Raw genomic sequence first — 16,467 nt, forward strand, 5'->3', positions numbered from 1 at the left:
TAATATATAATATATATATATATATATATATATATACACACACATATACACACACCTCCTCCCTTTATCTCTCACTGCTGATGATTTTGTCTCCTTCTTCTCCTCCAAGATTGCAGACATCCGCAAGCTCTTTAACAGTCCCCCCTCCTCTCCCATCACACCCAAACCTTCCACCGACCAAGCTTCCTTTTCTTCATTCTCACCTCTCTCGGACTCTGACGTTTCTGCTCTACTCCTACGTCACAAACCTACAATGTGTGCCCTGAACCCTCTCCCTTCTCGCCTCCCCTTCATCTCCTCACTCCTCTCCAGCTGTTTCCCATCTGCATTTAAACAAGCTGCCGTCATCCCACTCCTCAAGAAACCAACCATTGACGCCACCTCTACTCAGAACTACAGCCCTGTCTCCCTTCTCCCATTCCTCTCAAAGACTCTTGAGTGGGCGATCCACCATCAGCTCTCTGACTTTCTGTCCCAACACTCACTCCTTGATAGTCTGCAATCCGGCTTCTGCACAGCTCACTCCACTGAGACGGCTCTCCTGGCAGTCACTGACTCCCTCAGCTGTGCTCGGACGGCCTCCCTCTCCTCAGTCCTCATCCTCCTTGATCTCTCTGCAGGATTTGAAACCGTCAATCACTCCATCCTGCTCTCCTGCCTTGCTGACTTGGAATCTCTGGAACTGCTCTCACCTGGTTCTCCTCCTACCTCAGCGACCGGACCTACCAAGTGACATGGCGAGGTTCCTCATCCACCCCCCAGCCTCTCCTCACAGGCATACCCCAAGGCTCCGTCCTGGGCCCCCTCCTGTTCTCTCTCTACACTCACTCCCTGGGCCCCCTCATCGCATCCGATGGTTTCTCCTTCCACTTCTATGCTGATGATGCCCAGATCTTCCTGTCTTTTCCCTCTTCTGACTGTCTCATCCCCTCTCACATTTCTTCCCGTTTGTCTGCTATCTCCGCCTGGATGGACTCACACCACCTCAAGCTCAACCTATCCAAATCGGATCTCCTGTTTTTCCCCCACTCTTCCTCACCTTCTTCTGATCTCTCCATTTCGATCCCCTTGGAATCCACCACACTCTCTCCTTCTTCTTCCACTAAAGATCTGTCCCTTCCTCACCGACTACTCGACTCAGCTGCTCATCCAGTCACTGGTCCTCTCCTGCCTGGACTACTGCAATTCCCTCCTGGCTGGCCTACCTGCAACTACTACCCGCACGCTCCAGCTCATCCAGAACTCTGGGGCTCGTCTGGTATTCTCCCTGCCCCAATTCGCACACGCTACTCCACTGCTCCGCTCCCTACACTGGCTCCCGATACCAGCATGCATTCAGTTCAAGACATTGACCCTCAGCTATCGCTGTCTTGACCACACTGCACCAAGCTACCTTCAGTCTCTCATCTCTCCATACATCCCCTCTAGACCACTGTGCTCTTCTGGTGCTAGAAGACTAACTCTGCCTCTTCTCCACCTCCAGAGCCCGCTCCTTCTCATCCCTGGCCCCTAAATGGTGGAACGACCTTCCCACTGAAGTCAAAACAGCAGAGTCCTTGACCTCCTTCCAGCGCTTACTCAAGACACATCTTTTCAGACAGTACTTGTAATATTAGTAATTTTATCCCCGTTAGATAGCACTTCAAAGCATTTTATCATGCTTCATGCGTTATTGATTGATTTCCTCCTTGCTCCCTTTCCCGTAACCCTTGACTGTGACCTTAAATCTTGACGGCACTTAGCTTTACTTTCCAGGATGTATGTCCGCACTTACTGTACTTAACTGTATAAATTGGAAGTTGTAAAATGTATTTTATCTTGAATTGCTTTGTTTAATGTAAATTTGAATTTGTAATGTTTGATGCCTTATACTTAACTGTATTCTTGCACTTTGCATTGCACTTATGTTGTAAGTTGCCCTGGATAAGGGCGTCTGGCAAGAAATAATAATAATAATAATAATAACAATAATATTATACACACACACACTAAGGAAGTTAATGAATAGATCCCTAGTGATGAAAAAAGATCTAGACAATGACCACATAGAAGATGGGAAGATTAAATCATATACTTTGTAGGCGTGACATGGAAAAGAGAAGCTGTAGATCGAAGCTGTTAATAACTGAAAATGTTATTACAATTAAAACATATTCGTTACCTTAAGACCGATTCCACGAAAACCCTTAATGCTTTTATGTGGATCCAGGCAATGAAAGCTTCACTGAAATTGACTTTCAGCCATCGAACCAGGGGCCCCTATTAAAAGGAAGGAATGCCAAATAAAGTATCTGGGCTGGTGTAGAAATCGAAATGCAAATATGTTAGCAGACTTATACAAGTATAAAACATAAATAACGAGTTTAAAAAAAAAAGCATAAAACTTAAATATATCATCTTATGCAACGTGAAAGCTCATACAGCTGCATATATCAATGCAGAAAACATGCTTTTCAACTCTGCAGTGTATTTGCCAAAGACTGCCATGCACGGACATGTTTGTATGTGTTGCATTTAGCAGCCTGGCAGTGTCTTTATTTCGTGTGCCAGTGGGCAGCACTGGTTGAAGGGTGTGGGGCATCTTCTCAGCCCTGTATAGATACTGAATTGTAGTGCCAACAGCAGTCTAATAAACCCTAACAACAGCCAGCCTGTTGCCAGCCCTACACCTAATAGAAAAAAATTTGCATACATGATCAAACTGGTTACTGATCAAGGCACTGATCCAAAGACCTGCAACATGATCACGATTGAATTCCAAGGAAAGTTAGATACTTGCTGAGCTGATCAGAGGACAGGCAGACAAGAGCTCAGGTGCGATTCTTCAATTGTGTATATTTCTGCTAGTAAGATAAATAATTATAATACATAAATATATGATGTGTAGAAATTCACGTATTTCAGCAGTCAACACCATTATAATTCTGTCACAATAACTGATTTGAATACAAAGCCCAGATTGTCTGCTTTAATGTACTGAATAGCCTACCACGGTTGAAGAAGTATTTATATAAAGTATAAAGTATTTATAATGCATTACATTTGACGGGTTTACAGCTGAAACGGTGTATAGGTGCTTAAGTAAAATATTTATTAACATAAGAATGGATAAGTCATAGAAAATCACAAACACAGAGATAGTTACATTTGAATTGCAAAAGCCACTCAAAATGCAGTTATGGCAGTTCTAGTGTTAATGTGAAATTATACTTTTTTCAAGAAACATTTTGAGGAATTTCAGCCCAGAATATATATAGGGGGGGACTGGACCACCTGTCAGGATAGAAGGGAAAATGAAAGGAACAAAATACAGAGAAGTCCTTAATGAAAACATGCTGCCCTCTGAACAAGCTGAAACTGGGACGAAAGTTCACCTTTCAGCATGACGACCTAAAGCAAACAGCCAAAACTATGACTAAGTGACTAAGGAACAAAATGGGAAATGTCCTTCAGTAGCCAGTCAGATCCCCAACCTAAATCCAACTGAAAATTTGTGGCATGACTTCAAGATTGCTATCCTCCAATGCTCCACAAGGAACTTGACAGAGTTTTTGTAAAGAATGGCCAAATATTGCCAAATGTACGTGTGCAAAATTGGTAGAGACCCCAACAGACTCACAGTTGTAACTGCTAACAAAGGTGCTTCCACCAAGTATTAACTCAGTTAAGTTACTAAGTATTATTTATATTTCCACAATTAAAGCTTTTTCCCCCCTTAACAGTGTTGAGTATGGTGTGTAGATAAAATTCTAATTTAAATGCATGAAACTGAAGCACTGACCACAAACTGTGAAAAAACTTCAAGGGGTGACTTTCTATAGGCACTAGTATATGGCACTGTTCTTCACACTGTAACCTGAATAGGGAAACTATGTGGCTTTGCAGCACCAACTAACTTAAAAATTACTATGCAGCCTCAAATTACAATGGGAATAAGGAAACAATAAGCGATTATATATATATATATATATATATTTATTCAACAGAAACTGCTTAAATCGCTAGAGAAGATAAGTCAGAGCGCGAGTAATTTGAAGGATCCAAATTAATTAAAAAAAAAGTTATTCTAAAAATATTTAGTACAATGAGACTTCTTAATTCCTGTCATATGTTTAGTCTGTCAAAGCAAGCTTCAACAGCAAAAATAGTAATATAATTTATTACTTAATCCAAATAATATACTGGAAACAGTTTTAGAAGGGAAAAGCACTAAGAGGTTAGTGAGAAGCAAAAATCTTCTAAAAATCTGAGACAGTCCTCAGGGCCCTGTTATATAAAGCACAAATACGTACAAACTGCTTTTTCTTGTCAGTAGAGAGCCGTGTCATTTCCTCTTTGTCAGCCTTCATCTCTTCTTCATTGTACTGGAAGTCCCGTACAGTGAACCTGCAATGATATGGACAAACAGCTGTTGTGATGCTGGCAGTTTTGCACATTTCCTTCCAATTAATTGGGCTGCAAGTACTTTTCTTGCCACTTCAAAACCACTTTCACCTCTTACAGAGTGCAACAAAAGACTTTCCTTCATAATGAAACACTGAAAAACCTCTTACTTGTTTTCTCTGGCCTTGTGCCTGAAGTCATCAGCAGCCTTCCTAAAAAGGGTAACGCTGAACAGGCCACTTTCTTGATCCTCGAACAGTAAACTTCAGAGAAGAGTAAAGAGGTTACAGACATTCTACAAATTGAGGGACCTTTTCTCTGTAGGTGATGCATTTTACCCATTCAATTAAGTTTATTTTTAATTAATGACTTGCATATTTTGATTATAGCTTTACTATTGTTCAGTTGGAGATTTAACTTTTTTTTTGCTTTGTTCATAGAACAAATTTGTTGTTAGGGTAAATGGTTATTTGTTTCTACTAAAATCAGAGAATTTCAGTACAATATATTGCAATAAAAAGTAAGAAATATGTTGGGTATTCATTATGATACATTAGTAATGTTATATATATTCAGTCACTTAAACCAGTGGTTCCCAAATGTATTAAGCTCAATGTGCAACATTTCAGGAGGATTAAGGTCAGGGATCTGAGGAGAGTGGGACGTCATTTTTAAAAGCCTTTTCTTCTTTGTGATCAAATAAAGATTTAGTCTGTCTGTGTGTCATGTGGAAAACCAGCTACTGACAAACAATTATACATTTTTTAACTATTGCACTTGGGAAGATTAATTCAGTCCCTGCATGCCTGTTTGGCCATGATAGGCTTCACCTCATCAAGTCGACTTTGCACACCAAACTGATCCAGAGTAAATTCTCCTACTGAAAGGCTAGCACTAAGGCAGAACCATGTGCAGGTCATTAATTGAGATTCAATAATCAATGTGAGCAGGAACATTGTGACTATAGGATTTCCCCACACACACGTTATATTTTACAGTTATGTTGAAACGTTGGTTTTGTTGAGTTGTAGGCAACTTGCAGATCTTTTGAAATTACCAGAAGATTACTTACTTAGTGGATCGTGGAACCACCATTTCAGCAAGCGTTTCATAAGTCTTCTGCCAATCATTGTAACTTGTCCTGAAGAGATACACAAAGTAATTGTATTGCCTACAATTCTTAAATCTACAAAAATATGTAATGATTTATATAAAAAAAAAAGTGACTAACTAAGATTATCTTTTCAAAGACCCATTACAAACTTGTGAAATTTAAGGAAGGTTTTTACAACTTTTAAATGTTTAAATATATATTCACCATTCATATATTATATTTTACATGTACGTATACACACACACATTTAGAATAAACAAATCATAAACAACCATACAAAATAAAAACACACTGATTATTTTTATAATGATTACATATTTGCAGACTAGTGTTGCACAAATGTAATTACGTTATGATGGTGGTATTTTCCAGTATGAATAAAACTACTGTAGTTACTACTGTAGAAAACTACTGTAGTCATATTTTGCAGTGTCCATGGAAACTGAAACTAAATTAAGGCTGTATTCAAAACCACATACTACCATACTACACATACTATAATATTTCAGTAGTATGCAGTATGCATATTGGACTTAATATATGAATCTGTAGTATGGTTAAAGTAACTGGATGGCTTGCTACATTGGCCTAAATATCCAGTATACAACCAGAGCTCATTACAAGGAATAATGCATCCCATCATGCTTCATGTGTCCATCACATGAGGTCACATGACATATACAGTACACTGCATCATTTATCTTCATACTGTGTACTGTTTGCTAGTTGCACGGTATACCGGTCCTGAAAAAGTACTGCGGAACTACACTTTTGAAAACTGTACAATACCAGCATTGTGAAAAAAAAAAAAAAGATACTTATTTTATTATGCAAATAATGATTTGATCTGACTAGCAGGCTCTTTAAGATTGAAAGCTGACAGTGGTGACGTTGGTGCTATTGGCGTGTTAACAGTGCAGACTCCGTGTAATAGTTGTGCCGGCAACTTGGGGCTGCACTCTGTCTGACGTCACACGCATCTGATCAAAGAATGCCTTCTTCACAAATGCTGCAGAAATCAATGTGATTGGATGACTTGATTTTTTTTTTTTTTTTATGGAATTGAATGGAATAAGTTATTAAAGTTATATTGTTATCATAGATTTACATTATATTTTTTAGATTACATTTAATGTAGGTGTGCAATTGTATTCTGGTGCCTAATTATATATATATATATATTATATATACGTACACTACCATTCAAAAGTTTGGGGTCACTTAGAAATGTCCTTGTTATCTTTCGAGTTAGAAGCACTGCCCAATGGGGAGGGGTTTTCAGCACGCATCACTGGAACTTATTGAAGACATTTGACTACCAAAGCGTTCATTGGCCCTTGTGCCCGTCACTCAAACAGGACCCTTCCGCTTCCTGTTTGCATAAAAGGTGACATCTTGCACAGAGACTTCCTCTTTTTGCCCTTCGCCTTGGTTCGTGAAGACAGGGGAGAGCTTCTGTGTTTGTGAATGAAAAACAGAAATTGTGTTTTTCAGCTAGCTGGTAGTACAAATAGTACCATCCACCCACCGATTCGCTACAGTTGTGTGTTGTTGTGCTATTAAATTAAAATTCAATTAGCCACACGGAAGTCCATCGGTGCCTTGGTTCATCTCGGCTTTCACATGACTACTAGTTGTTTAATATTAATATTATTATTATTATTATTATTATTATTCAGGCTAGTTCGCTGTGTTGGTTTTTGTCCACAGGACTTTTTCCTTCACAGCGAGAGCGCACGCAGCTGCAGTAATATCCGAGGCCGGCCGCCTTGCCTAAACCTCGGTCTGTCGTTAGAGACCTCGCCTACGAGAGGGGCTCCTCTGCCGGCTTGCGCCTGCACTACAGCCCACAACTGCAGCTATAGGAGATCTCGCTCTTCCAGTTTACTGGAGTCAGCTGGAGTCCCGGTACCTAAACACCTGGTGGCCCACTGGACTCGAGGTGTAGCCACGTCGTGGGTCCTTTTTCAAGGCACCCCACTGGCAGACAATCTGTGCGGCTGCGAGTTGGGTTTCGCCGCACACCTTTGTTTGGTTCTACAGGCAGGACGTGACGGGCCCGGTTCCTTCTATTGGGAATCCGGTGCTGGCTTCAGTTGAGCTTCAGTAGCCTTTCAGGCACTAGCTCCTGGCCTTTTTTATCCCTGTCTGACCCCGTTGAGCGTGGTTGAGAAAAGCAACGCAGAACCGTTATCCCTTCCTACCAGACTGTGACATGTATAATTCTGTAGGCAGGAATGCATGTGTTTTTTACACCTGTACCCCGCCATTGTACATAGTTCCTTTGTCAGCATGCCTGTGGCCCCACCCTAGCTATATTAGCTGTGCTGGGGGCCGATGCTGCTGTATTCAGCGGGAGGCTTTGAGTTTACTCTTATGCCCTGCTGTGTATATAGTTCATTTATTAGTAGACATCAGTAGAGCATCTGTTGCCACTAGCTGCTGGTCAGCTGCTGTGTAACTTGCTCCTGTGTCCTGCGTGTGGTGCACGAGCTGGGTCCTGCACCCCGCAGTGTATATTGTTCATTGGAATAGACAGTTGAGCTTGTCAGCTCCTTTTTAAGTTGAGTGTGGATACATTGTTAGTGAGGGCACGTGTGCCTTGATATGTATATAGTTCCTTTGCAGGCAGTCTGTGGCCCCGCCCTAGCTATGCTAGATGTGCTGGAGGGCACTGCTACTGTGTCCAGCGGAAAACACTTGAGTTGGTTCTTGTTGCCCCGCTGTGTATATAGTCCCATTATTTAATTTAACTATCCAGCAGTGGCTATCCAGACTGGTTAGCCCGCTGTATGTTGAGCACAGGGTCCGAGACTGCACCCTGTGCTGATATTGTGTGGTCTTGGTATTGGCCCCGCTCCTAGCTCTGCTAGTAGAGCAGGAGGCCACTATTACTAGGCTTCATGGTAGGCACAAGGTTCTTGTTGCCCCATGGATACACCATTCCTTATTTTTTCCCAGTTCAGCGTGACTGCGGTCTTCGTGTCTGGGCAGCCTGGATGTGGCCGCAAGGGGCCCCTGTGGTTTTTATCATAGAGTTGGTATGCCTCCTAGTAGGTATGCCGTGGGGCAGGCTCTCTTACCAGTTCGCTGCCTCCTCCCTTGCAACGGTTTGGTTATACTGTAACCCTTCACCCTTTGGCAGTGCTTCTTTTCTCGGATAATCAGCATAACAGTTTTCTGCTGTGCTAACATAATTGCAAAAGGGTTTTCTAATGATCAATTAGCCTTTTAAAATGATAAAACACAGGACTGATGGTTGCTGATAACGGGCCTCTGTACGCCTATGTAGATATTCCATTACAAATCAGCCGTTTCCAGCTACAATAGGCATTTACAACATTAACAATGTCTACACTGTATTTCTGATCAATTAGATGTTATTTTAATGGACATAAACAAGGACATTTCTAAGTGACCCCAAACTTTTGAACGGTAGTGTAATTATTTAATGAAGCATTGACAATGCTAAAGCGTCGATCTAAAATTCTATATAGGGTGTTGACAATGCTGTTCACGGCTCCATTATGTGATAAGTTGACGTTCATCTCCACTAACAACGGGGCAGCAGTAGTTTTCATTCTGCTTAACATGTCCCTCTTGACCTCTGCATTGTCTCTTTTGTCTCACAGCAACAGCTGTTTTAATGTTACAATGTTATATAATGATGAATTTAAATAAATAGTTAAGTTGATATTTATCAGATACATCTTTGCAGAGCTCTTTTGGATACAGATTCAGCCAAGAAAAAACTACACAGATTCGAATTTGATTAAACCAAGGTAATTCACAGAAAGTGACCTTGTGACCTCTAGCACAAACAACTATACACCCCCATTTTTATATACTTTCTCAATTATTAATAATACTAAATGACTTTTAATCATTTTTAAAAAGCATGTCCGATGATAAAAAATTGCTGATTAAAAAAAATAACAATAGCAGTCCATTAGTAATACTTGACTTACTTTGGAACCACCACCAGCAAAGTTACGAGATACTCCGAGTCTAATACAAAGTCTTCTTTCTTCACAATATCAGCCAGACTCCTGGTCAACAAGCTCCCCCTAGTGGAAAAAATACAGTAAAACAGAAACAGTTTGAAGTAACTGCAATTTTTACAGAGATGGAGATGGAGAGGAAGCCATGTTATGTGAGCATTTCTTCTCCTTTTTTATTTTACAAGGCCAAAGGCAGCAAGCTGGGAGTACAGTTCTTCATGCACTTATCATTCAGTATAGGTGCTTTAAAGGTGACCCACCTTTGTAGTATATATTTACATCTGGTTTCAATGAGCAAACATTTTCAATGCTACAAAATATCACATAGAACATTTAAATATTAGTAAAATCCCTGTTTTCATATTTAGAAGAACTTCAGTTTTATTTAAAAGTAAGGCACATCGATCAGAGCTGCTGAGAGGACAGCACCACAAGGATATACAAAAAATGCAGACGTATTTTAACTGGCGGTCCGCAAGCGATAACAAAGCGGCCTACAGACAGTCCAAAAAAGAAAATGGAAAAAAGTAGATATTTCAAGCACGTGTTAATGGAGGCATTTAATTCAAACAAAAATATGTGTTTTATTAATAATTATATACACTGGCACCATGGTTAAAACAAAAAAACAACAAAATCAGTGTGGTGACTCTAGCAGTAGTAGCATATTGGGTACATTGCTCTGTGAATGTACATCACTGAATGCATTCTCATTCTTTTAAAGATTTTTTGGTGCTTTATATTTATGTTTTACATTAATTTAAAAATACCAGTTTTAAAATCTACCAGGCTCTACCATACATGCTTAACAATACTAAAATAATCATAATTAATAATACTGTCTTTTAATTAACTGTATTTTAATGAAAAAGTACTATTTTTTATATATACTATATGTATATACAAATTATAGGTTTAGTTTTTGAATTTCTATTAGTCAACAAAACTGGTAAGTTTAATGCCACTGCAGTTATTGATGTAGTCAATCTGGATGCATTTATCTTTACGTAGTGTAACAGAAGTCTCTCTCTCTGATACTTGTTTACCTTGTAATCCTTACAATTTCAGAGTTTATTTTTAACTTTTGCAGGAAGCATACAGAAAACAAAAGCTGGACAATTTGTATTGGAATACAAACTGAAAAAAAAAAATAGTTTTGCACAGTTTCTACATGAAATCTTATATGAAGCCATAACTTGCCTACAGGAAAGCATGGCCAAGAATGCCACACACACACAGACACCAGATGAGGCAGTCAGGTGTGCTGCCTGAAGTATAAAAGCTGGAGAGAGAATGTTTTGTACATTTTGTTGTAACTACTACTCCTAGGGAAAATTGTTAATGCTAAGGCTAATATACATATTATTTGAGTTGCCACAGGTAAGACAAACCCTGTAATTTCTTTCCTACCAGATTTGCTATCTGGTAAGCAATGAAATGTCACAACCTGATTCCCAGAAACAGCACTCATTTGGGCATTAGACAGTGTGCTTTGGGCTTTGTAAGCAATACCACATTGTGCTTTTACTTCCCTTTAATAGAATCTTGCATCTTGTATCACTGTATTGTCTACTTCCTCTTTGCTAATTTACTTCAGTTACAATTAATATTACATTCTTGCTCATATTGCATTATGTTTCATGAAATGGTGTATATTTGAATTTGTTTAGTATATATATTTTTTCGACAGCTGCAGGTCACCCTGGGTAAGGACATCTGCTAATAAAGGAAATAAAAACAAATAAATACATAATGATGATAGTAAAGTATAGAGGTGTATGATCTAGTCTAGTGCAAGATCTAGCCTACTTCTACAGTTTAACAAAAGAGTGTATTTTGCAGAGATTCAGCCACTGAATCTGTAAGCCAGCGCTTGGAAGGGAAAAAGCACAATTAATAATTTTTTGTCTGTTTTAGTCTAGACCCTAAAGTGTCAAGTCTCAGTTCTTTATTCAACCACTTTGCAGGGTTATAAATGTCATTGTCTTGATTCATTTTATTTCATAATTGACCAACACAAAAAACATAAGCATTTTCAAAAAAATAAATTAACAGTTGCAGGAAGACAGAAATAAACACATGTAAGAAATAATACATATACATATCAGACTTAATCCTCACAGATATATATATTTTTTTATTTAATCACATTTTCTATGATAAAAATGTTATTTGAATACATACACATTTTTGTTTACTAATCATGATGAAATAGGTCTAAAAGTTATAGCGTGATTATAGATACTAAGGGAGAAAGTTTTGCAGATGTAGGCTACACGTACACTGGTGTTCCAGCCCTCTTATGCCCCGTTTCCACTGGCTTAAGCATCTGGACGTGTCAAACCCACTTCGCTTTCAGCAGCGGAGAGATCAGATACATTATGTCGGAAGATATAATCTCAAGTGCCGTGTTGGATCACGAAGAAATTACAGTTTTATTAGCAGCATGGAGTGAAAACCACGTACAGAAACAATTACTGCTTACAGTTAATATCCGAGTATTAAAAACTTGCTGAACACGGATTTCACAGGACGCCGGTGCAGTGCCGTGACTAGTTAAAAATAAACTGAAGGATAATAATAGGATCGGTAGCAGCCGATTTTATTAATATTTTATGAATAACTGTAGTGTTTCAGGCTGTTGTCCTGTAAATGGTGTGCAGGTCTGTTGTATAACCGCCATGCAGAGACAATCAGTATGAAGGCGAACATGATTCAGTTAAGGTGTGCCCATTTACAAGTTAAACGAATGAATAAATAAATACAGCAGATCTGGGTTTCCCTCTAAAACATTAAGGCCTGGTTTAATAAATGCGACCATAAGTCCATGAACGGCATGACTGAAACATGCACACTTTAGTTAAATTATAACCTGCTATTTTGTAGCTGCTGTTACTGTATGATTCATCGTGAAATGTGTGTATTTTGTTTCAACTGTAAATTGCCCTTGTGACGTCTGTTAAGTAAATTTAAAATAATACAGCAAAAAGTGTTGTTTGCAGTAACAAATCTGTAGTAAGAGTAATAAGTTAAGGGAGTCAAGTTGTACCATTTAAGATGCATATCTACTAGCACATATCTTGATGATGATTATGATAACAATAATAAATAGCAAATATTTATTTTATTGTTGCGCATATGGTAACGTAATGCTTGTCTGAATATAATGTTGTCTATACATGTTTAGCTCTTCCTAATATTTCTTAACAGAAACGTGTATTTATTACGCGGTTTACAATCATGTAAAGTATAAAGAATAAAATAGACACAAAAGTCCTTTCCACATCAGGCTCTATCCCTCATAGTGTTTTCTGTCTTTGTTTTTAAACCGAAACACAAACCAAACCCACAATCGCTCTGCTACTCCCACAACAGGGACGGACATGCTACAATGGCCTGGTTTTACAAAAAAGCTCTGGGACGCATCCAGCACAGCACAGCAAATGACGGCATGGCACGGACGCTTAAGTGGAACTGAGGCAATTACACTGCCTACACTGATAGAAGGTGTAAGGTGGTACTTACGCATTCTTTCTCTCCAGATTCTGTAGGTTTCCCTTCAGGTTGTTGTAAGCTGACGCTCTTGCCTTCAGATCATTGTCAATCTGTGATACTTGCTGTGAAAGAAGGAAACAAAGGTCACTAAGCTGCCATAAAAGCCCTAAAGCCAGTTTATATGACAGACTTGACACCTTCATAAAGTTTGATATACCTTAGAGATGATTTCTGAAATATTTTTCAGTGACTGTTTGATGGGGTACTTTGCCATATCCCACTGGAACCTTGTAATGTAGGTGACTAAATCGACTAGGAGGAAAAAGAAAAGCAGAGTCATCCAAAGTTTATTCATTTCATTCCAACATTTAAAATGTTATGTGTAATAGCCAAAATACTGTTGAGGCAAGTTTTTTTTTTTTTCAATTTTCATAGGATATTTGCATGGATTTTTAAAATGTAACTGACTTGAAAATAAGTTAAAAAAGATAAATGATCAGGAATTTAACTGCCCATTTTAAAAGCACTGTTACACTCTTTATCAACGTATGGGGTTGAGGTGACACAAGAGGTCTGCACAGGTTATCAGCGCTCTGTGGCAACCTTGTGTAGGGCACTATTTCCATGTACCAATGTTCATGTAGAAAGTCTTTACCTCCATTAGCCAGCAAGTTTTCTTGTACTTTGTCTCTGCTGTCCTCCAACACATCAGCCATGTACTGAGCCACTTTCTTTACCACACTGGAAACATGAAATATTAAATTTTAACAAACTTAAAAAGGAAAACAAACTGGCTAAAAATAGTTTAAAACTATACAGGAATAGCATCCAAGATGTTAACAAATCAATTCACTTGAGGTGCATAGATTTCCTCAAATTTCTTAGTTTTTCCCCACGAAGTTTAAGACAATTTGGAATGCATGGAACTGAAACAAGCATTCCTGTCTTGGATACTTAAAACTCTATCTCAGGTGACAGAACATTTTAGGTCTTAAATCGGACAAACGGTTATTGGCTCTAGGCCTTCTGGATCAAGAACATTACTTTGCATTGTAATCAGTAACATTGTTTGAAGAGATTACATTCAACATTTCTTAGGAATTCACAAATAGGAATTTTAAAAGGAGAAAATAATATTTAGCAATATGTAATGACTACATTATTTTAGTAATATGTGCCTTATAATAATGTATTATATGAGTATAAGCTATTGAACCTAACAAATGGTTTTAATCACTAAAATACATGTTATACACTTTTGTATGATGAAAAAAGGCAGCTTGCGAATTCTTTAAAGAATTTAGAAGGTAATTTCTGCATATTGATACTTACACATTGGCTTATTTGTTCTGATATCTACTGCTAAATCTGGGCACCCTATATGCTGATCATTGGTAAAGAGATTGAAAGGCAAAGACATATTTCTGCAAACAAGTCTATTTTTTAAAAGCCACATCAAACATTGTAGTCAGGGCATCAATCTCTTTTTAATTGTAAACTGTATGGCGAGAAGAAAATGCAAATAAAGGAGCTGACTGGTTAAGCAGGCATTTCACAAGCTACTGTTTGGCAGTATCACAAAGGAAAATATGTACTTTATGTATGATTTATGGGCATAAAGCTATCCAGAAGTTAAAAATAAATTCTTATTTTTTTAACTTTCCAACAACTAAGTCATCAGTATAAATATTATGGAAGTAAAGAAAAAATGTTTGTGTGTCACCCAACTGCAAATTTCTAACTTTAGCTTGTGGGTATAATAGCTGCATTGCTCTGTGAAATTCCTCATTTAAACCATATACGGGGTAGGGGAAAAAATCCTCTGGTCTGACACAATATTTAGAACTGGGTGGTCACAAAAAAGCATGATACCCAAGAGAAAGAGTTGCCATGAAGATTTCAGAAATTAATTTGTTTTGTTTCTGTTTCTTTCTGACCCGTCAATGCCTTAATCATGGTTAGTATTGTTAAAAGTACAAAACAATCAAGTATACTTTAATAGATGCCATAAAAATCAGCAAGGCCAGTTTACTGATGGTGCTTGTTTCCAGACGATTTTGGATGAGACTGTAATCCATTAATTTTGCATTATTCTCTGTACTATTGAATGAGAATAAGAATTCCTGCTTCTGTTTTAATTTCCTTTCCGTTATCATTGCTGAATGATGCATTTTATATAACATGGCAGAGATATGTGTGGCTTTTTGTGAAAAAAAAATGTAGTTTACCTCTCAACAAAGGAATCGAGTTTGGCCAGCTCATCTGATAGTCCCACCAAGACATCCAAAGTTCCCACCTGTCTCAAGACAGAACAGATATTTGTTCATCAGGACTAAAAAAATATTTACCAACTTCTTCAAGTGCTTACAAGACACACTTAATGGAAGATTAAATAACCTAGTGCAGTGAAATGATAAATCTGTCAATTAAATTATTTTATAAATATAAATGATCCCATGTTTACATTATGTCAATCATGGAACCAGACAACCAGATTGTTTTTGTTTTTTTAAGTCACCTTTTAAAAGCAAGCTTTGATTCTTGTACTAGGTGACAAATGGAAGTTAATCAGACATAGTGGCATGCACTGCCTTAACTTTGGATGTTGCCTCTTCTGTTGTGACTTCATCATGCATAGCAAATTGCCCCTGGAGTCTACATAGCTGTGCTTTAGACAAAAGCTCTCTCATGCGATCTTTGTGTGTGTTGGAATGTATGTGCAGGCTAGCACACCTCACCTTCAGATCAGGGATATTGAACTTGCTGTTGGTTGAGAGGTTGTTGTTCCTAGTGGTTGCCACCATCATTTTGTCCCATGTCTGCTGGCAAGTCTTCTCTCCAGGAGCAGAAATCAACCAGAACTCAGTCATGGCTGCAGAAGTCTGACAGGGATAACTGAAGAAGCAGAGTGACACTGAAAGATCAGAGAGTTTGGCTAACAAAACCTAGTGAGGGAGGGGTTTAAATTATATTATATATATATATATATATATATATATATATATATATACACTCACCTAAAGGATTATTAGGAACACCTGTTCAATTTCTCATTAATGCAATTATCTAACCAACCAATCACATGGCAGTTGCTTCAATGCATTTAGGGGTGTGGTCCTGGTCAAGACAATCTCATGAACTCCAAACTGAATGTCTGAATGGGAAAGAAAGGTGATTTAAGCAATTTTGAGCGTGGCATGGTTGTTGGTGCCAGACGGGCCGGTCTGAGTATTTCACAATCTGCTCAGTTACTGGGATTTTCACGCACAACCATTTCTAGGGTTTACAAAGAATGGTGTGAAAAGGGAAAAACATCCAGTATGCGGCAGTCCTGTGGGCGAAAATGCCTTGTTGATGCTAGAGGTCAGAGGAGAATGGGCCGACTGATTCAAGCTGATAGAAGAGCAACGTTGACTGAAATAACCACTCGTTACAACCGAGGTATGCAGCAAAGCATTTGTGAAGCCACAACAC

General features: G+C 38.5%; 1 protein-coding gene across 2 annotated transcripts in view; it reads right to left on the bottom strand.

Annotated features, from left to right (window-relative positions):
• atp6v1c1b (ATPase H+ transporting V1 subunit C1b) overlaps nucleotides 1-16,467 on the bottom strand; it is a 34,211-nt gene that overhangs the window by 12,409 nt on the left and 5,335 nt on the right. Inside the window, exons 2-11 of one of the 2 annotated variants that reach the window (XM_066690611.1) lie at nucleotides 15,732-15,888; nucleotides 15,222-15,289; nucleotides 13,649-13,734; nucleotides 13,211-13,305; nucleotides 13,024-13,115; nucleotides 9,466-9,564; nucleotides 5,456-5,524; nucleotides 4,554-4,646; nucleotides 4,293-4,386; nucleotides 2,162-2,259 (exon numbers count right to left, since the gene is read on the bottom strand). In XM_066690611.1, the coding sequence (XP_066546708.1) occupies nucleotides 2,162-2,259; nucleotides 4,293-4,386; nucleotides 4,554-4,646; nucleotides 5,456-5,524; nucleotides 9,466-9,564; nucleotides 13,024-13,115; nucleotides 13,211-13,305; nucleotides 13,649-13,734; nucleotides 15,222-15,289; nucleotides 15,732-15,863 (926 nt within the window). In that variant the 5' untranslated portion in view covers nucleotides 15,864-15,888. Of the gene's footprint in view, nucleotides 1-2,161; nucleotides 2,260-4,292; nucleotides 4,387-4,553; nucleotides 4,647-5,455; nucleotides 5,525-9,465; nucleotides 9,565-13,023; nucleotides 13,116-13,210; nucleotides 13,306-13,648; nucleotides 13,735-15,221; nucleotides 15,290-15,731; nucleotides 15,908-16,467 lie in introns of both variants that reach the window. The other variant, XM_066690612.1, reaches the window with a different exon arrangement.

This window comes from Amia ocellicauda, chromosome 18, assembly GCF_036373705.1.
Source record: "Amia ocellicauda isolate fAmiCal2 chromosome 18, fAmiCal2.hap1, whole genome shotgun sequence".
Classification (NCBI taxonomy): Eukaryota; Metazoa; Chordata; class Actinopteri; order Amiiformes; family Amiidae; genus Amia; species Amia ocellicauda.